The sequence below is a fragment of the Bison bison genome, unplaced genomic scaffold, assembly GCF_000754665.1.
Source record: "Bison bison bison isolate TAMUID 2011002044 unplaced genomic scaffold, Bison_UMD1.0 scf7180017864474, whole genome shotgun sequence".
Taxonomy (NCBI): domain Eukaryota; kingdom Metazoa; phylum Chordata; class Mammalia; order Artiodactyla; family Bovidae; genus Bison; species Bison bison.
In genome coordinates, this window is record NW_011495035.1 from 2,118,169 (window position 1) to 2,140,490 (window position 22,322).

At 40.8% G+C, this 22,322-nt stretch overlaps 1 protein-coding gene across 3 annotated transcripts in view; it reads right to left on the reverse strand.

Moving 5' to 3' along the window:
- FOXP1 (forkhead box P1) overlaps positions 1-22,322 on the reverse strand; it is a 738,073-nt gene that overhangs the window by 135,471 nt on the left and 580,280 nt on the right. For all 3 annotated transcript variants that reach the window (XM_010861997.1, XM_010861996.1, XM_010861998.1), the window contains one exon: positions 17,557-17,658. In XM_010861997.1, the coding sequence (XP_010860299.1) occupies positions 17,557-17,658 (102 nt within the window). The remainder of the gene's footprint in view (positions 1-17,556; positions 17,659-22,322) is intronic.

Genomic DNA, 22,322 nt, shown 5'->3' on the forward strand with positions numbered 1-22,322 from the left:
AACTCCTAGAAACCAGGTGTGACTGAGATGTGTGCCAATTTCAACACTTACCTGAAAGATATCCAAACGACTTTGTTAGGAAATCAAGTTTAGTGATCTCGTGAGACTTATAGTATATTTCCCAACTTGGGAAGGCCTGGAAATACCATTAAAATGGGCACATATCATGAAAAATGTGGTCTACAGGTCCATTCCAAAGCAGAAATGCACAAGTGTATGGAGAAACGGAAACCAGCTGCATATTTAACCCCCCCCCCCCACCCCCGATAGACCCTCAATATGACACCACCTGTATTATCCTTCTTTGTTCTCATTCCCTGGACCTACGAGGACTCCAAGGTTAATGGGCTGGGTGGCCTACCTAATTCTTACACAGTATATTCTGCCTCTTGTATAGTGCAAGTCATCTAAGGGCAAAACCCAGGCCTTCCCTAACATCTTCTGATGGCCACTGCTTGTTCATATTGGTGAGACCAAGTCAGAGAGTTTATCTCAACTACCCTAAAAGGAGGCTAGGAGACAAAAACATGAGGGAAGACTGAATGAAAGAGATGCTGAGATTTCCAGTTGGAAAGGAACTTAGCTGTCACCTTGACAAGTGGTCTTTAACTATGGGTATGCATAAAAAAGCACTTTTGAAGTCTTTTAAACCCATGCTTCGGCCCCATCCCAAGATTTTTATTCATAGACAGAGATCAGTAATCTAGCTATATTTTAAGAAACTTTGAGACCTAGATCTTGATGATGATAAACATTTCTGACGTGCCTCCAGGTTTGAGAACCACTGACGAATCTTTTGTAGGTAAGAAATGGAAACTTACAGAGGTAAGTCACTTTGCCAAAATCAGACACGTTTGGATTAAAAATGCAAACAGTGGAGGAAAGAGCATCAGCCTATGACTGAGTGCTGCAAGACAGCACTGGGTGGAAGATGTACCATTACGTTTTGGATTCAAAAAGGAGTCATTCACATTTGGAAACATCCTACATTTATCTCTTTATCTATAAAGTATCTATAGATCGATAAGATATTTTATGGCAGATGGAAGTAAAGGGCTTTAATGTAATAAACTCAGATACATTATGCAAATACTCCAGATTGGAGCAAGGAGTCTTGAAAGGGTGTTTTCCTCCATTTCACACAAGTACAGCTGGCCCTCATATTTACAAGTTTTGCATCTTTGGGATTCAACCAACTGTGGATCAAAATATCCATCCATGGTTGGTTGAATCCATGAATGCAGAACCCCAGGATATGGAGGGCTGACCATTTTGAACTTGAGCATCTGAGGGTTTGATATCCTTGGGAGCTCCTAGACTCAACCCTCAAAATACCAAGAGATGACTTTGTATCACATGGGTTTAATAAGGCTCTGCCAGCCAAGTCTATTTCCTTGAATCTCAAAAAGTATACCTATGACTAATTCATGTTGATGTTCAGCAGAAACCAACACAATCCTGTAAAGCATTTACCCTTCAATTAAAAAGAAACAAACTTAGTACTAGTTTAGCCATTATACCTACCACAATGCATGGACTGATGTCAGACCAAGAAGGTGAAAGGAAATGTGGGCGCTGGGCATCACCACTGTGCAAATAGGAAAAAGGTACTCTTTCTTCCAAGGAAATGCTGTGCTAGTTCCATACCAAGGTGCAAAGCTTGGAATATGGTGACCAGGTTTCAGTCTTCACCAGCCCCCACATTCAGACAACTTTGTCAAGGGACAACCTGCGAGATCACACCTGACCTTGTATTAGAGCAAAAGTCAGCAAACTCCAGCCCAAATCTAGGTGTTGCCTGGATCTGTACGTAGCAATAAGCCTTGAGCTACAACTGTTTTTATGTTTCCAATAGTTGAAAAAAAATTCAAAAGAATATTTTGTGATATTTGAAAATTATATGAAATTTAAACTCTAAAATTCACAAACGAATTTTTGCTGGAATAGTGCATGCTCTTTATTTATATACACAGTAAGTGCCCTACATTTGAACCCTCAAGTCGTGAACTTTGAAAGATATGACTGGGAGTTCGCACGTCCACTCACGGTAGTTCACGTGTCTGGCATCCACTGTCATGTGCGTGCATCCTCTACCAGTGCCTGTGCCTTGTGCACTTTGCTGGACAGCACTGTATAGAGTAAGGAGCGCAGTATCTTAATTTCAAGGCCCGAACTGTCCAGAAGCAAGTGAAAAAGCAGTGGTGATGTAGCTGTTACTATGGTACTTTTCAAGGTACTGTATGGTAGGATTAAAAATGTTTTATTTTTTTGCTTTTATATATTGCTGCTGCCGCTGCTAAGTCTCTTCAGTTGTGTCCGACTCTGTGCGACCCCATAGACGGCAGCCCACCAGGCTCCCCCGTCCCTGGGATTCTCCAGGCAAGAACACTGGAGTGGGTGGCCATTTCCTTCTCCAATGCATGAAAGTGAAAAGTGAAAGTGAAGTCGCTCAGTCGTGTCTGACTCTTAGTGACCTCATGGACTGCAGCCTACCAGGCTCCTCCATCCATGGGATTTTCCAGGCAAGAACCCTGGAGTGGGGTGCCATTGCCTTCTCCGGTTTTTATATATTACGTTGGTGCAAAAATAATTTCAGTTTTGCATTGTTGAACTTTGCCATTTGACACTGGAATACATTCTTCAATAAATGTTATGTTATACATCATTTTGATGTGCATTTATTGCTGTATGTTTTTTGTTAATGAATTATTACTTACTGTTTATTTTATACATATTTTAGACTAGGGAAATGATGTTAGACAAAAGGCAAATTGAAGCGATTTTCTTACTTAAGTTCAAAATGGGTCACAAAGCAGTGGAGACAATTTGTAACATCAACCATGCACTTGGCCCAGGAACTGCTAATGAACATACAGTGCAGTGGTGGTTCAAGAAGTTTTGCAAAGGAGACGAGAGCCTTGAAAATGGCAGTGACTGGCCATAAGAAGTTGACAAGGACCAAATGAGAGGATCATGGAAGCTGATCCTCTTACAACTACACCAGAAATTACTCAAGAACTCAGCGTCAGCCACTCTATAGTCATTTGGCATCTAAAATTGGGGAGGTGAAAAAGCTCAGTAAGTGGGTGCCTCATGAGCCGACTGCAAATCCAAAAAATCACCATTTTGAAGTGTTGTCTTCTTTTATTCTATGCAACAACAATGAACCATTTCTCAATCAGATTGTGACGTGCAATGAAAAGTGAATTTTATACAACATCCAGTGACAACCAGCTCAGTGGTTGGACAGAGAAGAGGCTCCAAGGCATTTCCCAGAGCCAAACTTGCGCATGCGCGCACACACACACACACACACACACACACACACACACTCTCACACACACACACACAGGTGATGGCCATTGTTTGGTGGTCTGCTGCTGGTCTGATCTGACTCACTACAGCTTTCTGAATCCTAGCAAAACCATTACACCCGAGGAGTATGCTCAGCAAATCAAGAGATGAATTGAAAACTGCAACACCTGCAATCAGATCTGCTCAACAGAAAGGGCCCGATTCTTTTCCGCAACAACGCCTGACTGCGTGTCACACAACTGGTGCTTCAAACCTTGAATGAATTCGGCTACAAAGTTTTGCCATAATCATCTGCCATAATGACCTGATCTCTTGCCAGCTGACCACTACTTCTTCAAGCATCTCGGCAACTTTTTGCAGGGATAATGCTTCCACAACCAGCAGGATGCAGAAAATGCTTTCCAAGAGTTTGTTGCATCCCGAAGCATGGATTTTTAAGCTATAGGAATAAACTTATGTCTCACTGGAAAAATTGTGTTGATTGTAATTATTCTGATTTTGATTAATAAATATGTGTTTGAGCCTAGTTTTTGACGATTTAAAATTCAGAGTCTGAGACTGTAATTACTTTTGCACCAACGTAATATTATTTGTGTGATAACATAAACCTATTGCTGCACAGTACTTTATAGCCTATTGTGTTAGTTGAGTACATTAGCTAACTTTGTTGGACTTATGAATAAATGGGACTTACAACGTGCACTTGGAACAAACTTGTTCACATGTAGGGGATTATTTTAATAGATAATTACACATATTATGGTGCCTTTGCATGACAAGAGCAGAGTACACATTGCCACGGAGAAAAAAATGGCCCAAAGAACCAAAAACATCCACCATCTGATCCTATATAGAAGAAATGGCTGACCCTTGGTCTAAAGGAAGAAAAGAGTTAACTATGAGGCCAAGTTCCTTTTGTAGATTTCATGAAAAGTTCCAAGCAAATATGGCAGGTGAAATAGTTTCTATATACCAATGTGAAACTGAGACAACAATGCAGGAAGGTCAACTTCATTACCTAGCCACCTTGACAGCACCTTTAAATGTCATCAATCAGTATGTGCCTTGCATGACTTGCAAGGGTTCATTATAAATTACAGCACACGAGCCCGACACGATCCAGGGACTGTAACAGGACGCTGGTGATGTAATGTGATAAAGGAGATTTCTCTGTACAACGCTGTATGGCACAGAGCTGGAGAATTTCCAAGAACTTCAATTTCCAGAATGCTACCTTTGACTATTCAAGATAATTCCACCCAAGCACCAGGCAACCTTGAAGAAAACTTTATCTTTTCTAGAAATGCCTGTCATTTAGGTGTCATCCCCAAAAAATATAAATTTGAGGCTATTTTTTTTCCAATGAGACAGACTAAATCCAGGATGTAGATTTTCCAATTAAACTCTTTTTAAACATCTGTTGGTAGGCTGCATTTAACATTAGTTATTTGAGCAAAGCACAATTTGATTAGACTGTCTGAAACCAAGCCAAAGTCTGCAAAATAATAGCTCAATTAAATTCTGTTTTGCTTTCATTTGTCTTAGATTTTCCTGAGTGTGATACTGTTGCAAATAATCAAGTAAACCAATTCCTTTCAAAATGAGAGATTTAGGTATATTTTCCATCATCCCTCCACATTTATTACATAATTGATTCCATCTTCGCTATGCTTCATTGAACTTCATCTTGATACCAAATACATTTCTGTGTTTTGCCTTTAGTCTCCTTTAATTTTCTATACTTAGGAATTAAAGTTCTATGCCATTAATATTATACCTTAAACAGATTAGTAACTGTACAGAGGCGAGCACAGAGCATTAAGGGCAGTCAAACAGCACTGCAGGAGTTTTGTGATTTTTCACTCCCTACTTGGCAACATTCATTTCATCAACCCAATGGAAGATTTAGGCACAACTGACACTGGTTTCTTTTAAATTCTGTGTTTATGGTCTTGAAATGTTCCTAGAGGTTTATGAACTTGAGACCAGTCTGCAACCTCCTCAACTAAAGCAGTATCAATTTTCCTTTCTTCTTGGCTTAGATGTTTCACTCATTTATTAACTCATCACTCACCCATTCACTAACTCAGAGGGAAGAAATATCTATGAACTGCCTATTTTGTGCCAGGCAGAGTGCAGAATACCACAGCTTCAAGATACAAGACTAGGCACTATCTCCTTGGCTGTTAAGACAAAAGAGCATGAATTCACATACAATTCTGGGAAAACTAGGGTAAGAGAGAGACCAGGATGGGATTTTCAGAACAGCGTGACTCTCATTTATGCCAAAGTGGATGCATTTAGGAAAATGACGCTTCGTCAAGAAATAATGATAACAATAGTAGCAGAGATGATGAGAATAGCTAATATTTGAGTATTTGTTGTGTACTCTGTACTGTTTTAGGCCATTTATAATGCAGTAACTCAACTAATCTTCATAACTCCACAGGTCAGGCATGTGGTCATCCCCATGTTACAGATGGGAAGTCTGATGTCTTCCCATCGTGTCTGGTTAACCACAACTGACTACCAGCCAAAGGAGAGCCTCTGCTGCACTGCTAAAATGTATATCTGAAAAGAGACTATTTTAACTGAATTCAAATATAATTTGAAGCTTAACAGGTATTCATTTTCCCTTTAAAAGGAGTTTATATAATTATGAGAAGAGCTAACTTTTCTGAGAATTTACTGTGTCCCAAGCACTGTGCAAGCACTTTTCATGCATTAATCATTTAATCTCCACAACTGCTTTCAGGTAGGTAAGGTAATCAGTCACATTCTCTAGATGAGAAAACGGAAATACAGAGAGGTTAAGCTACTTTTCCAAGGTCACACAGCAGTAAGGGTAGTGCTAGGGCTTCAACCTGGGAGCCTGACACCGGAGATCATACTATTAATCATTCTGTGCCTCCTCTCACCATATTCTGAAACACAAATCTCTGTAACTCTCAACCACCCAGCTGAGCTTATATGATGACCCAATGTTCAAGATCCTGTGTCTTTCAAGACAAATCACAGTTCATTTTTGACCACAAAGAAGTAGAGGTTCTGGAACCTCTAGCGCAAAAGAACACAGTTTGCGCTAACTCAGATAAGGATATGAGGAAAACACAAAGAGTATGTTTAATTTTAGATAATATTTCAGTAGTTGCCACAGGATCTATTAGATGTTGCAGAAACAAATAATCCCAGGTCTTTCTCTACTCTGCTATGTGATCAGCACAGACTATGTCGATAAGTCAGCCTTGGCAGGTAAAAGGAACACACACCACTCTTCCCAACTCCAGTGCCCATGGCAGACATGGCTAATCAATCACAGTGGTCCTACAAAGGCCAATGTGGTTTAAGAATCTTTCAAACAGCATTCTAGGCAGAGCCACTTCAGATCTACACGAAACAAAACCTCTCAGCTCTGTGTATTCTATGTGGTTTGAACTCTTAATTTTATTTCTAGAATAAACAACAGTTCTATTACACTATCAAATAAAGAACAAACCAGATATAATGTCACCAATGTCTTATTAAAGACAGCCTCATTAGGTTTGATGGAGCAGCTCTTTGGTGTGCAGACAAGGGAGTAACTGACTGCGGATCCTTCATTGAGAGAACATGGGAAGCAACCCACTAGGCCACAGCAACAGATATCAATGAAAAAGAATCATGGGGTGACGTAGAGAGAATTTAGATATGGGAAAACATGGCATATCAAATAGCTTTTAATTTCCTTCTGAAGAAAGCAGAGATACAATTTGCTTGGACTTAAACACAATTTAATCACTAGGGCCTTCTGCCTAAATGGCAAGGGTTAGAACAAGCCATATTTGGAATCCTTGATTTGGAAGGCTTAGAAACATGATCAGACGGACTGTGCTTATGACCATCTCCTAACAGAAGGAACCATGGCTCTGAACCGACTTCCCACCCCGTGCAGTAAGAGGACTCCAACCTCCTTCTCAGGTCATCTGATTTAATCCCAGACTAGAAAACTACGAAACCAGAAGGAGGTGAAGAGTGTAGACTGTGTATGAAAGTTAAGAGTGGATCACTGAAAGCTCTTGAAGAACAGAATAACAGGGCAGTGCAGGAAAAGCTGAAAGCAGCAAGGCTAAGAGATCCTCACCAAGACCAGAAGATGCTCTGAGGGTGTGAGGTAGTATAAACGACTGGTTTTTGCCAAGAGCTAATAAGCATATCCTTCCTGAAGGTCTGAACTCTGGAACGAAGGAGCAGCAGGGGAAACACAGAGAAAGGAATGGACACAATATGCCAAATGGAAGGAAAAATGGCAGCTCTGATAACGTGGTGGGGATGAGGGAAATGATGAGGTCGATGATGACGCATGAGTCTGACTAAAAGGGCCTGGCAACAAAAATGATCAGTCGGATTAGAGGTGACCTAAATGGCTGTGAGGGTGAGCTGAGAGAGAGCCATGGACAGGCAGCCGAGAGGGGTACACACAAGCATGGAGTCATGTGTCCAGAGGCACAAGAATAAGCAAACAGACAGAGGCACTACTGGAGACCATCCAAGGAACTGACCTTCGGGAAAGGAATGAACTTGGGTTCCAGAAGAGAAGCGCGGACCAAAAGAGGATGGGATGGGGACGGGGGGCCGCTGAACTAAAGAGGTTTAGAAGGCAATTTCCAGGAACAAGAGTCAACCAGAGGACCACAGGTTACTAAGTCAGGCAAGTTGAGGTAAGGATGGAAACACGGCCCCTGCGTTTGGTGACAATCACATTCAAGACAATGAACAGAAAAGCCAGATTTGGGGGAGGTTAGGAAGGAAAATGACTGAAAAAAAAAAAAAAAAGATGGAAACAGCAGAGAGAATATTCAGGTTCTAAAAGCTTGGTAGCAAAAGAAGGCGCTAGAGGAGAACAGCTAGGAAGGATTGAGTCATCCAGAGTTTTTGAGTTACCCTTTTAAAAATCCACATTCTACCACGAACACCGATAAATGCTAGGCTCTGTCTGTTTGAATGTTTACTGAATTTCCTCAATGGGATGTAACATAAAAGGACAAGGGCTGGCAGGCCTTGCCCAATTGTGTCCTGGCAGCTTTAAATTCTACTACTTAAGTAGTTAAAAATCTGTTCTTTTGGTGAAGGGGGAAAAGTTATGAATAGAAGTCAGCAGCCCTAGACCCTTTAGAAATGACGAGTATTCAGCCTCTGTAATTTACTGGGCAATAATTTCTAACTCAAACAATTCCAATGGCAAGGCAGCTCAAGTCCACCCAAAGTTCAAAATGGGATATGTTCTCTTTAAAATTTTGAGAGCGACTAAATATGACAACCATCTGATGTATGAAAATTATTCACAACCAAAAACAGACAGTCTGGAAATAGCCAGGATGACTTCATTTAGACAGAATTACCCAAATCTGTTTCTAATATACACAGTACACATAATAAATTTTTACAATATGACAAGGAAAACAAACTTAATAAAAGTTCCCGATCTTTTGTTACACAAGCATGCTATATCCATGCTATGTTTATAATAGTTTGCTCATGATATCACAGCTCAGTAACAAAGGCCCAAGCAATACAAAAACAGTTACTAGGCATGACATCAACTCACAACTACCGTAATTACATCGGTACACAAATTTCCCAAACTGTACATTTTCCAAACTGCTTCTCAATTTCAACGGCTGCCTTTAGACAATTACTTGCAGAGTTGTCTGCAGGCTTTGAGTAATACCCGTCTTTCTTCTCTTTCCCAAGCGTCATTTCCCTTTAGAAAGTGCATATTTCAATTACAAGCACTATTTTTCAAATATGCCCATAAACATATGTCCAAATTAGGAGACGGTGTGGTCTACTGGTTAGTGACAAGCATCAGCAACTCTGATTTCATTCCATTCATTGTCTCTGCTTGTGAGGCCGAGGCTTTCCTCCAGGGAGAGAAGGGAGAATGACACGGATAGAAGCAGAGTCTGGAGGTAGACTGTTTGAACTAGTATCCCCGCTCTGCCACTGTCAACTGTTGGCCCCGGGCAAGTTCATTTCTCTCTGTTCTACTCTCTTCGTCTGTAAAATGGGAATAATCATGGAATCTACCCTCATCCGGTCATTGTTTAGTAGCTGGCTCCTGGGAAGTACAATCTAAGTTTTGTTTTTTTAGAAAATATTATTACTGCTGTATTTCTGGGACTCAGTTTCCTGTTTGAAAACCTGGCTTCAATTACTCTGAACCACGGTGAATTGCATAATTTTTCTAATGTTAGGGCAAGACTTTCCTCTAGGTCCTGTTATCTGGATAATGAGGTTCAAGAACCAAAGTTTGAATACATGAATGAATGAATGAATGAAACCCACAGACTGTGTAATACCCAACAGTTACAGAAGTACAAAATATCATCCAGTAGAAATTGGTTTTCATCCGACTTCTCTAATTGCTTGCTTTCATGTTCCCACAGCGAATGCTGATAAATACCTCCAACTCAATTGAAATAATCAGCATAGGGGAAAAAAGATATTGCCTTATGATTTCAGAAGCGTATCTCTCTAAGGACCAGACTTTTCTGGCCCATCCCTTGTGCACGACCTCTGTCTCACTGGGTTGCATGGTCAGCTGGCTTTCCTGACTGGGCAGGGCGCCAGGGGAGCTCGACTACCCTCATTGTCACTTCTGGGCCATGGTGCTTGCACCAAAATGCTGTTATTCTAGGCTTCAGGAAATTTTCTAACCACTGGACAGGGTCCAATGCTGTGTGCTAATGAGTTTCAGATTGGAGGACTTCACTGTTCATGTGTCAGAAAAGTGTCATGGTTTCTGGTGAGGTGGGGGCAGGGAAGAAAAGACACACACAAAAAAGGAAGAAAAAACAGTAGTTAAAAAATGCTGGCTACTCAAATTGACAGGGAACGTGACCTCTGCACTTCATCAGAAATTCCTGCAGACTTACAAAATAAAGGAGTTTGCTTTTATCACACACTGTGAGGCTCATATGGAAAAATGGAAAACACTACATCACTTGACCTCAGTATGGCCCCTTTCAACCACAGACGAATATTGTGTACAAAATTTCTAAATCAACTTAAGATGTTCCAAAAAAAAAAAAAAAAAGCTTTAATTTTCTGCATTAGACTTGATGATTACTATTTTGGTTCTTGAGATTTTGCTTAGAAGGTTCACACAGGAAAAGGACTCATAATTCCAGGAAGAGAATTTTCTCACTTGGGGAATATTCATGGTCTGGCGTTTGCTGGGTGGGCACATCACGGTCTACACTTCCCTAGACTCCTTGGAAAATAATGAGCCAGCCTCACTTACCCAGGCTTGAAAGTCACCCAAGACTGAATCATGATTATTTGCTTACATTAACAGAACATTAAAACCAATTTTAAACAACTTAAGGAAACTCGAGCCATCTTTGCTTGGTGATTCACTTCTCTGGGAAGTTTTCTTCCCCGCATCATGGCAACCATCAGGCTTGATATCAAGATTTCTCACCATCCTATCACAGTCTACCAAAGAAGATGCCCTTCTTAGGAGAGTTTACTTCACAGGCCTTTTTTTTAAATAAGATTACATTTCAATTTTTTTTTGCCACGGTTAGTACCAGCAACTTTAAAAATCCAATCCTTTCACATCCTCCAACTGTCATCAACATTTTTTTCAGACGATGTCAATAAAATTGATGGCCTGCAGTTCTGAATTCTGCTCTGCACATGGAAACAATATCATTTATTTTAAAGTATTTTCGATGGGGGCGGAAGGAGAAACAGAACGTCAGCAAGCCTATCCACAACATTGGGGTGGGCCAGGGGGCGGGGGTTGGGGAACAAACAAGAAGTTAAGTAAATGGTCGGCTGGAAACTTTGACAAAAATTCCCGATATACAAACCCTAAACCTTACTGCTTTGCTGACTGATATGTCTTCCTGTCAGATATGAATGATGTTTCTGCAACATTAATATGTTCATTAAATTCTAACTCCCTGTACTTAAAATATTCTGTATTTGGCTCAGAGGCATCTTGACAGCTTTGTTGTAATCATATATGTAAGGCCGCAGACGACACAGTTGTTGAGATGCCTCATACCTACAAGCAATCTGTTGCTTTTACAAGTTTAATCTAGGTATTAGGGAGCTGACTGTGGAACCATGTCGACTTGACATCTTCAACTCAGCTGTATATCATAGAAACCACTATGGGTGGTGACAGACTCCCATGATGCTCAGCAATCATCCATACCTCTAACCCCCTAATCTGTAATACTACAAAATACAGCTCAGACTGTTTTTTTTTTCCCCCTCCCTCCCTTTTCCCGAAGCACAAGTGGACGACCAGCAAGGGTCCAACAGTGTTATTCCTAATTACCTTTTTTTTTTTTTTTTCCACTCTTGATCCTGTGGCTCTCATAATTAGTTACCTGGGGCTGCAATCCAATTTGAAGTGATGACAAGAAAGTGATCCATGAAAAAGTAATAAGTTAAATCCAATTTCAGCCTTCCTCTAATTAAATGCACATGGAACTAATGACTCCAACCCTAGCATTTCAGTGATAATGGTAATTAGCGAGGTGGGAGTCGCTCTCTTTTTCAACACTAGAGGTGTAAACCACAAGGTAAAATGGTAGGAACACTCTTAATTACACGTGCCATTTTGTCAGCAATTTACACATTTTTGACCAGTCAAGTATGTTTTTTTTCCCCTATGTTCCTTCCCACCTCCTCGCCCCAACAATGATTATAACATACCGTTTCCATGTTCCAGCACATGGAAGCTCTTAGGGCACTTCAGGCTGGAGAATAAGAAATAACTTTTCTCTGCTGTTGTTCACTGCTGTGATATCTACACACGTGTGTGCGTGCATACACGTCCACAGAACGACAATTAGGATAATTATGCAAGTCTTAGTCTCTTAATTGAAATCTACATATTTACAGTGGAGATTAGTTTTTGTTGGTTCAGTTTTATTTTTGCTTACGATATGAAAAAAATAATAAATTTGTTTATTGATGGAAAACGTAGCAGTCAGTAGATGCTGAGTAAATATACACTGAAGGACAAGGAATAATTAACTTCTAGGTAGCATTCTGGTTGCCTATAGTCTTAAGACACCTGGCTTCTTAGCCTTGCGTTGTCATGGTCTGTGTGCTCTGTAGCAAGTCACTTAACCTCTCTGAAGTTCCACTTTTTCTCCTCCACAGAACGGTTTCATGATACTCCCTACGCTACAAAACAGCTATGGAGCTAGTTCATGAACCTTAATTATCTTTGCATATGAAAACATGTGCACGTGGTGACAAAGACACACTTACACTTCAAATGTTAGCATGACACTTACATTTGAACGTTCAGATCCGTGTAAGCAAGTATCATATAATTCAATGTACAAGCTGGGATAGTTTTAAGAGTCAGAGTTATTAATAAATCCACTCAGTCAACAGGCATAGACTAGGGCAGTTCTGGACAGACATAGGGTCACCTTATATACAGCTGAAGTTGAATTAGCAAAAATGAGGGACCTCATTATAACATAACTCACATGAGGTTTGGTGCCAAAGACAAAACACTATTTTGGGGAAAAAAAATAATTTTTTTCCAGCAAGATAACTGAACCTTGGCAAACAGATGGACTTCTTGAACTTTGTGAAACCTTTGTAATGATGCAAAATTCTGTGTGCATGTGCATTTTTCTAGAAAGGGGCCCTGTTTCTATCATATTTTCAAAGGTGTGCAAAATCTGAAAGAATCAGTAACTTTTTTAAAACATCTTTTCTTATTGTTTCTTATCACAACATATTTTTGGGGGTTTGAGGATTCTCCAAAGTCATGTGGTAACCAAATCTTAAAAGGTACCAAAATTTCAATACTTCTTGTCAGTCTCCTGCCAGAGATACCAATTCTAGACAGTGAAAACTCCAGACATTAAAAGAGAAAATCTGCCTCCCTCTCCTGAATTGCACGCTTTACTAATTCATTGCATAAGGATACTTTTTAAGTGTCAGTATTTCAAAACCACTCCATTTCAGTATCTACCACATAAAATCATAGTTTCCTTTAAAGGTTTCCTCTTACCAATTTATTCCTCAGTGAATAACGTGGAAATGATACGAGGTACTAAGATTATATGTGACATTAATGCCAAGCAAAATGCTGCCTAAAGCATGTTTTATATAACTGCAAATAAAAATGCTAAAAAAACACCTGCTGAATCTTGCATTTTAACCTCCTCCACTTAAAAGCCAGAGTCCTCATTATAATCCTGAGCTTCTAAAGGGATGAAAAGGCTGACCTTCCAGTTGATTCCACCAGCTCTCCTCCCAGTGAAATAGCCCCCTGTATGAAGGGCCTGTATATGAGATAAACTTGGAAGGAGGGGATGGGCAGGAGAGAAAAGTATCAGGCGACTGGTTTCAAGTTCAAGTTCTTTATATATGGCCTGAAACTGTGGTCAGCTCTCCACGGTAAGCAACACACAAGGTTTACTTTCTTTCTTAATGTGAATGCTGCCAGAATACACATGTACTTTTACTTTCTTAGGAGAAAATGTGTCATTTGATTTCCTTCCAGTTTATGTCCTCGTGCCAACAACTAAAATGCTTAAAGAACCCAAATGAATTACTACCCAGAAACGGTGGTCAAAGTTCCAAAATGTGATCAATAAAATTGCTCATCTACTCACAAATTAATCTTCAGCCAGTAAAATTACACATTTTCGAGGTTATGAGCACACCTGCACTGTTAAGCATTTATTTCACTTGTTTTAGCTATCTTCAGAAGTAGATAAATATTTATAAAAGCAAGCCTTCTATTTTTACTCACACACAGTTTTCTTCTTGCGGCAAAACCTGGTTAATTCTCTCACAGCTCAAAAGCATCCTGCAGGCAGGGTCTGCCTCCTAGACAGGTCTGCAGCTCTGATCACCAGCCTCATGTCCCGCAAGTTGTAGCTGTTTCACTAACATTTGCTGAGTTGCATTTAATTAATTCAAATCCTTCTGAGGCTGAATTTATGATGGGGACAATTTCCAATCTTCACTCATACCATTCATAAAAAAATTTGCAAAGCAAATTAATAGACCAAATAAGGAGCTATTTAGGTTCCTAAGTAGAATATTTTTCCAGAACTTCAGAAGCAGTATCTGTATCCGATTCATGCCTTCACAATAAACTACAATGTCACCCAAGAATGCGATCCGCTCAGATTTAGTTCAGTACGTGTATCTGCAAAGAGTGTCATGTCTCGCTTATTTACTCTCATTTTGCTGAAATTAGTCCAGATCAATGATGTTTGACTACATTTTGTGATCTCTGTCGAGTAACCACTTATAACCTCCTCTTAACTTTCCATTTTCTTTTGTTTGTATCATCAGCCTGTGAAACTGGAGAGCGCTGCCAAACATAAAGCAGGGAAGTGTGAGATTTGCTTAAAATATGAGTCACAGTATATTTGGGGATTTGGGTTTCTCTCTTTTTTTTCCTCAAGCTATCAGCAGATCAAATCCTTCTTCCCTGTCAAGCCTTCCTCTGTGCGGAAGATCTGAAATTCACTAAAATAGGTCTAGGTAGCGGGTGGGGGGTGGGTAACGAGATCAGAGAGGAGTACTGTTAGGATCTGCTGCAGGATTTCCCTTTCATGTCAGAGCCACTCCGGCTGAGATGCCCCAGCAAGGACATGGCTCGGCAAGACATATTTAAATGTGAAGGTTATTCCTTCCATGAATCACCAAGTCTACATACGTATTTTTACAGCAAGGTAACATGCCATGTGGCCTCGGTTAGTGAAAATGTTTCCTGTTTGTGGAAGGCCAGGCGATCGAATAAAACTACGTGAATCTGCATGACCCTACCAGGCAGCTGAGGAGACACAGACTATTATGCACAGGTGTGCACACACACACACACACACACACACACACACACACACAGGTCAACCGCTCCCCCCTGAAGCAACTCTTAAAATCTGGTCTAAATTCTTTGCTTGTCAATTCTTCCACTGAAGGGACAGGAAAGGACTCAGAAATCGTCTTTAGCTAATTCAGCATCCAACATGGCCCCCTTGTCCCCCGCTTTTCCTACAGACTGAAGGGCTCAGCAGAATGTGTGAGGCTGGTTTTGATACTGTCCTTTGCCAAGAAAAACAAAGCTCTCTGTGTCATACTCTTCTGGTGGCTAAAAACCTTGTAACAGGCAAGAAGGGGAAAACGCCTTCCAAAGGAAATCCCCTAAAACTTGACTTCATATATTTAGCCCTAAAGGAACTTCATTCATCTTGCCCTTTGCTTATCTAAACAGGCCTTATATAATTAAAAAAGTAAATAGAAAATAAGTCTGGTCCAAAAAAATACAACTCAACACTGAAGAGCAGTTTATTAGACCATTTTTGTGTGTGCTTTTTAAAATGATCTCCAACCAAAACACTACTATATGTAAAATTTTGTGCCCCCCCCCCAACAATAATATATTGTTATTTTCCCAATGCATTCGAGATCTGATAAATTCAAGAGGAGTCATAGTATTTTTAAGGCTCTGAGAGCTCTGAGGGGGAGGCCGAAAGAATGGACAGTCATTTGAATCACTGAGTGACAGGCTGGGCTAGCTCCCTGTATACATTAATAAATTAGAATTTTAATTGTGTCTCTGTCTGCAGGAGATGCCCCAGTACTTTAATATGTACCAACAATTGGCTATGTTCTGGAATCTGCAATGTGGCCTCCACTGCTGACCTCTGAAACACAATTCCCAGTCTGACTACGGAAACTGTTCAGTTTGATCCTTTCAACTTATTTGAATCCTGACAAATAAGCTCACAGCTGAAAGGTCAACACAGTCATATTTCATCCTCCAGAGCTGTTCTTAAGACATCGGCACAACAAAGCACTGCTTATAGCACCTGACATGGGACCTCAGTGGCACTGGACCTCATTAAAAATGTCCCCGGCATTCATACTCACGAAAAGGCATATGGGTTGGCGGTGGTTCTCCAAACCACTGCTTTTAGAAGTGTTAGGAATCAATGCACACTATGATTCAACTGTGCCAAGAAAGTGTCTCTGTATCACGCTGAATGTGCCCTAGACAGTGACAATTTACAGGCAGATGTAGAAGAACTAGAACGTGTGGTCCAAGGTCAGTTTGATCTTTGTAGGATAATTTAGGGACTGGTACCCTGGTTCTCTCTGATCTGAAAAAAGTCAACCCAAGCTAGATTCTGGGTTGACCTTGTGGTCATCTTAATCAGCATCAAGTTATACCCACCAGCTTCCACTTATAAATTCTTTTCTAGCATGTTCAGTGTGGGAAACTCAATATTGTTTCCCATTTAGGGGGGTGCCCACTCTTAGCTCTGAAAGTAGTGATGAGCTGCCTGGTATTTGCAAGTGCCTTCCCTGTCCTGCTTGTGAGCACAGATACACCGAATTAAGTTTCTCTGAAATGTCTATGACCATTTTCTGCTTCAAGTCAAAGATTGAAAGTAGATATTTGTGAACTCACGCCTTCCAGTCTGCTAACTCCTGCCTTTAAAGTTTCTGAAATGAGAAGCTGCTAGTCTTTACATACAGACTGCTTGCTGATTTTTATTAATAATTTAGAAATATCTGAGAAACACCCACTGAAGAATAGAGGATGTATTACACTCATTACTAGGTGTATTGAAAATACTCTATCTTCCTCAAGCCAAGTACGTTCTTGACAATATTAACATTTTAGACTGACTAGTTTTCTCTTGAGGGAGGCTGTCCTGTACACTGCAGGAGGTTTAGCAGTATTCTCAGCCTCTCTCTACTAGATGCCAGAAGCACCCATTCCCCCCAAGATGTGAGAGCCAAAAATGTCTCTAGACACTGCCCACTGTCCTTTGAGGGGTAAAAGCACTCCAGTTGAAAACCACTGCATTGAAGTAACGTGTGTGTGTGTCCCAATTCTAGACAGATCATGAGAGAATGAGTGACATATGTGAGTACTAGGAACTTTTCCCCATTGGTAAGCCACACAGCCTAACAAGCCACCCATGCCAACAACTCCTCAGCCATCGATTAAATTGTCTCATTAGATTTTCTTACTCCCAACAACAAAACTGTTGGTTGAACAGACATTTTTCTTCCCAAAGTGTCATGCGCTACTGTTAAACAAACAAAAAGAAAATGCACTTCTCCTTTGCAGAAGATTTCCTTACATGATTTGCAATTCTCAACACAATCCACTTCTGAATGGTTTATCAGCTATCCCAAAGTGTATAACATCAACTTAAAAAAAAAAAAATAAGACTTGTTACTTACCTGAAGGGCTGGCTGCTTGTCATTCCTCTTGGGAGACTTTAACCCACTAACTTGCTGCTGCTGTTGCTGCTGGAGAAGAAGTTGTCTTGCCACTTGAAGCGCCTGGAAGGAAAAATAAAAGGAAAACATTCATCTTACTACATAGGTTCAGAGGCTCCTTCACAAAAAAGGATTCCAGGAAGGACACATGAGGATGAGATCTTGACTTTTCCATTTCCAGGCAAATAAAACAGCAAATCAAATTTCCCATCAGTCTAAGTTGGAAAATTTTCCAGAATCTGGATACATTTTCTTGGAGTTTGCCAATTTCGTTCGCAATTCCTCGGGCATAGCAATCCATCTACGCAGACAATGGATTAATACCATAAATCTGACATGCAATGTAGAGTATTAATGCTTGGGACGTGGAGGAAAGAGGGCAGAGAGAGGCCACAAAGGAGCAGGGCAAAGTCAGGAATTTCAGAGACACTAAAGGGCTCTTTTCAAAGGTACCTTCATCCTTCTCCAATTCTTGAGGGAGCTTGAGAACTCAAGTTGAAAGTAACACTTTCACCTCATCTGAGTCCAGATAAAAAGGAAAAGCTAAGTAAGTGGTGGACCACCTGGCAGATAAAGATATTTGTGAAGGAAGATCAAAACGAGGTGACCTTGATGGACTATGTAAGAAAAAACTTGGTCTGACCTCTAGGTCAGCTCAAAAGGTACCTTATACACCTGTGAACAAAACTGTGCTGAAAACAAATGCGTCTTTTGAGTGTATACCATGGGCTAGTTTTTACTTAAAGGTAGAAACTGGGGAGGTGCTAGCAATTAGAGCTAATGCTAGAGGGAAAAAAGGAGGTTCCTCCAAAGGGCAGAATACATGACTGAGCAATCTTTCCTCAAGTTCAAATAAAGGGACTTCTCTGGTGGTCCAGTGATTAAGACTCCATGCGTGCACCGCAAGGGGCGTGGGTTAGATCCCTGCACAAGAAACTAAGATCCCACATGCTGTGTGGCCAGAAACGAAAAAAAAAAAAAATAAGAGATACTATTAAAAAAAAAAAGCTCAAATAAAAAAATAAAAATATGTCACCAATAAACCTTTGTGAGGTCATTCACTGACAAAGGATTTATTAGGAATAACATCTAGCTCAACCTTTCCAAAGAGGACAGCAGGGCTGGCAACAGAAACCAGAAGTTTGCAGACCTTTCGCTAGAAAATCACATGGCAAGTTAGGCTATCCGAATCAATTCAGCTGAGAGCCAAGAAGGTGCACACGGAGATGATGTCGAGAAGGTCTGTTAAATGATGCGCTTGGAGTTTAGAGACAGGACAAGATTCACTGGGGAGCACATCAATAATTGTTTCTACACGACAATTATTTGTGCCTGGAAGATTCAAACAAAGATGTGGTCCACGTATCAAAAAGATCTGACACTATAATCTTAGAAAGAGTGAAAAATGGGCTTATGATGGTAGTATATTTTTCAAAGAGGAACAGATGTCATTTATGTAAGAAAACAGTGTTTACAGTTCCAAGAAAAGTTAAGAGAGACACGGGGTGCAGTGGGGGGAGGCAAGGTGGTGTGGGAGTTCCCATGCAGTCAACTCAGGGGAAGGGCAATGCAAGTGGTCGGGGTATATGTTCATGAAAAGATTACTAAAAATGTTTAATCAGCAAGAGGACTACTACTCCTCAAAGGACAGTCTCATTACACTGAGCTTATGACTGTAGTGTGGTCACAAGAAACATTTTTAAGATGCTACGGAAGGTTGTACAGTGCCTTTGTGTCTAAGAGGTGCAAAGGGAGGCAATGAAATGAAGCACAGATAAATCAATGGGTGACAAAGAAAAGATTCTGGGAAAGATGGACCCCTCCTGTCCCAGCTCCCTGCTGCACCCACCCTTACTGTCCCTTCAGCAGCCTTCCGTCTAGTGAACTCACCACGACCAGCCCTTCGGATGGAGTGGACAGGCTACTGCGTCTGGGAAGGGAGAGACATGTTCGAGAAAGACTGCCTGCGAGAGCCTCGGGAAGAGAGGCTGTCTGAGAGGGGCATCTGGAAGCCAAGACGCCTGGGAGAGTTGCCTGAGACTCCAGCCTGCTGTCTCTGAGGAGGATTCACCATCACTGGACTCCGGGTTTCCTTGTCTCCTTGGAGACGCTCAGTACATGCGTAGGTGTACAAGTGGGCAGAGTGAAGATTTCATTTATATCATATAAGAAAAATAGTCCCCACTGCAAGGTGCCTGCAGGAGCAAGAACCCCTCCTCCTACTATGTATGTCCCCTTAGTTATTTCACATGAAGGTTTTACTGCTTTTTAATGTAGGAAAGGGAAGTGTTATATATTTTAATTGCTACCGTCAGAGTTCCCAGGGTAAGCAAAGAAGGGTCTGGCTACTAGTTGGAAAGGCAGACAGAAGGTGTGGAGATGAATGTGAAAAGAATGTGTGGAGAAAGATATGGTGGGGAAGAGAAAAGTAAGGTCCATCTAAGACCAAAAGGGATCAAGCCAAGAAAATCAGAGTAATGGCAACTCCAGAGCCACAAATATTTGTTAAAATAATTTACCATGTTTCATCAAATACTTGGAGAGCAGGAATTTGATTTTCAAATACTCAATTCTCAGAGAATCTATACAATAAGCTTCTCATTTAAGCAAAAGGCATACTATTAAGTGTCCTTAAAAAAAGTTGATACACACAAAGAAACTATTCTGATATGAGCGTGTTCTCATAAATGCACTTCAACAAGAGAAAGCATAGGACTCAAAGTTAAATTTTCAACAAATGTTTACTGAGCTGGCTCTATACATCTCAAAATTAGCTACTGGAATCCTTGCAATTTTCCTGCTGGGAAGAAGGGAAAAGTCATTTATGCGTAGAACATAGTTTTCAGACCCAACATGGGATATATCGAATTACATAGTCACGTTAAGAGCGCCAGCCTTTTCACAGCATTTCAGACAAAAGCCCCAGCAAAGAAGAGAATTAAAGATAGAAGCACAGGAACAGAAAAGACTGAGGATCTTGTATGAACATGAAAGAAATTTTAGTCAAACTACTGAAGAAATAACAAATGATGAAAATGTGTAATGCATGCATTCATGCTAAGTCACTTCAGTCGTATCTGACTCTGTGACCCTATGGACTTTAGCCTGCCAGGCTCCTCTGTCCATGGGATTCTCCTGGCAACAATACTGGAGTGGGTTGCTGTGCCCTCCTCCAGGGGGTCTTCCCAACCCAGAACGAACTCGCGTTTCTTATGTCTCCTGTACTGCCAGGTGGGTTCTTTACCACTGGCACCATTGGGAAGATACCCTGGAGAAGGAAATGGCAATCTACTCCAGTATTCTTGCCTGTAAGATCCTATGGACAGAGGAAACTGGTGGGCCACAGTCCATGGGGGTCACAAAAGAGTCAGACATGACTCTGCAACTGAACAGCAGATTTTGTCCTCAAAATGAACACAAACAGGGAAAACAACTTCAAATATTGGGTTAGAGAGACAACGCTAGTGCAAGGAATTATTTATCTTGATATGAACTGTTATGAATTATCCCATAATAATTCCCTGGCCTCCTCATCAATATGAGAACAAAGGTGGGGCAAAGCACTAATACTCCACACCCTTCAAAAAAGTCAACTGAGGTCTCAGCCAGAATGTGAAAGCCTAATTTATTAGAATTTATAAAGTGCAATGAAATCAATCATTAAAGGGTATTTGCTTTTCGGATTCCCATGATATTTAAATCACTGTAATCTGGATTTTAAATCACCAAAAAGAAGAAAAATAAATCCTTTGTGTATGAGACTATGTATTTGACATTATCATCATTATCATACAAATCCCCAGTATCTACCATGTGTACAGAGTCTAAGATGCTTACTGTCAAAGTCACTGTCAGAAAAACATGGGAATGACAGGTCGAATCCCATTTGGGAACTGCATCGGAGACCTGGATGCAATCTGTTCCCCACACATGCTGACTTGATAGTGAATTTTACCTGTTTCATGCACCAAAATCATGAAAAGGAGATTCATGTCTTTCATCTCAGATTCTACTGCCTGAACCTCAGAGATGTGTCCCAACACAGCTAAGAAATGAGGATGGATTTTTTTATATTTTTATAATAGCATCTCAGTCGTGACTGAAGAAAGGTCTCTTTAAGACATATTGTTTCAAGATACAAGTAGATTCTTTGGGCTTCCAAATAAAGATACACATAGCTACTGTGTGTGTGTGAGAGAGAGAATATGAATAAATAAGAACTTGTAAAACACTGGTTTCAGCTGTGACTCAAGTTGCAGGCCAACTGTTGGCGTAAGTAACTTAAAAGGTCCCATACAATCTCTGGAGACCTTTTTCTCTCGGTGGCAGTTTCCTGGGCTGGGTTAAGTCAACACTTGCTTTAGAACAGATGTGACAATCGCCTGGCCTTGGATAACGTGGTGCTGTACTTGAAGGCCAGGCCTGTGGGTTACAGTAAAGATACAGGTTGAAGATGTCAGCATGGAGGCAACTGATAAAGCCAGCCACTTACAGCCCAGCTGCACACAATTCTATTTATCGTTCTTCAAAAGCTAAAATCAATCGCCCTGCGAGCTAACAGGAACAGAAGACATACACTGCCTCCCTCTCTTGTTTGGTTGCCGTTGAGGCCTCAGTCTCTTGGAGGCACCTTGTGGTAGGCACGCCGGGGACCACAGCCTACGCTGGGCACAGAGACTCAGGGGGACTGGGGCTGGGTTGTAGTTTGGTAGCATGCTAGTCAGTTT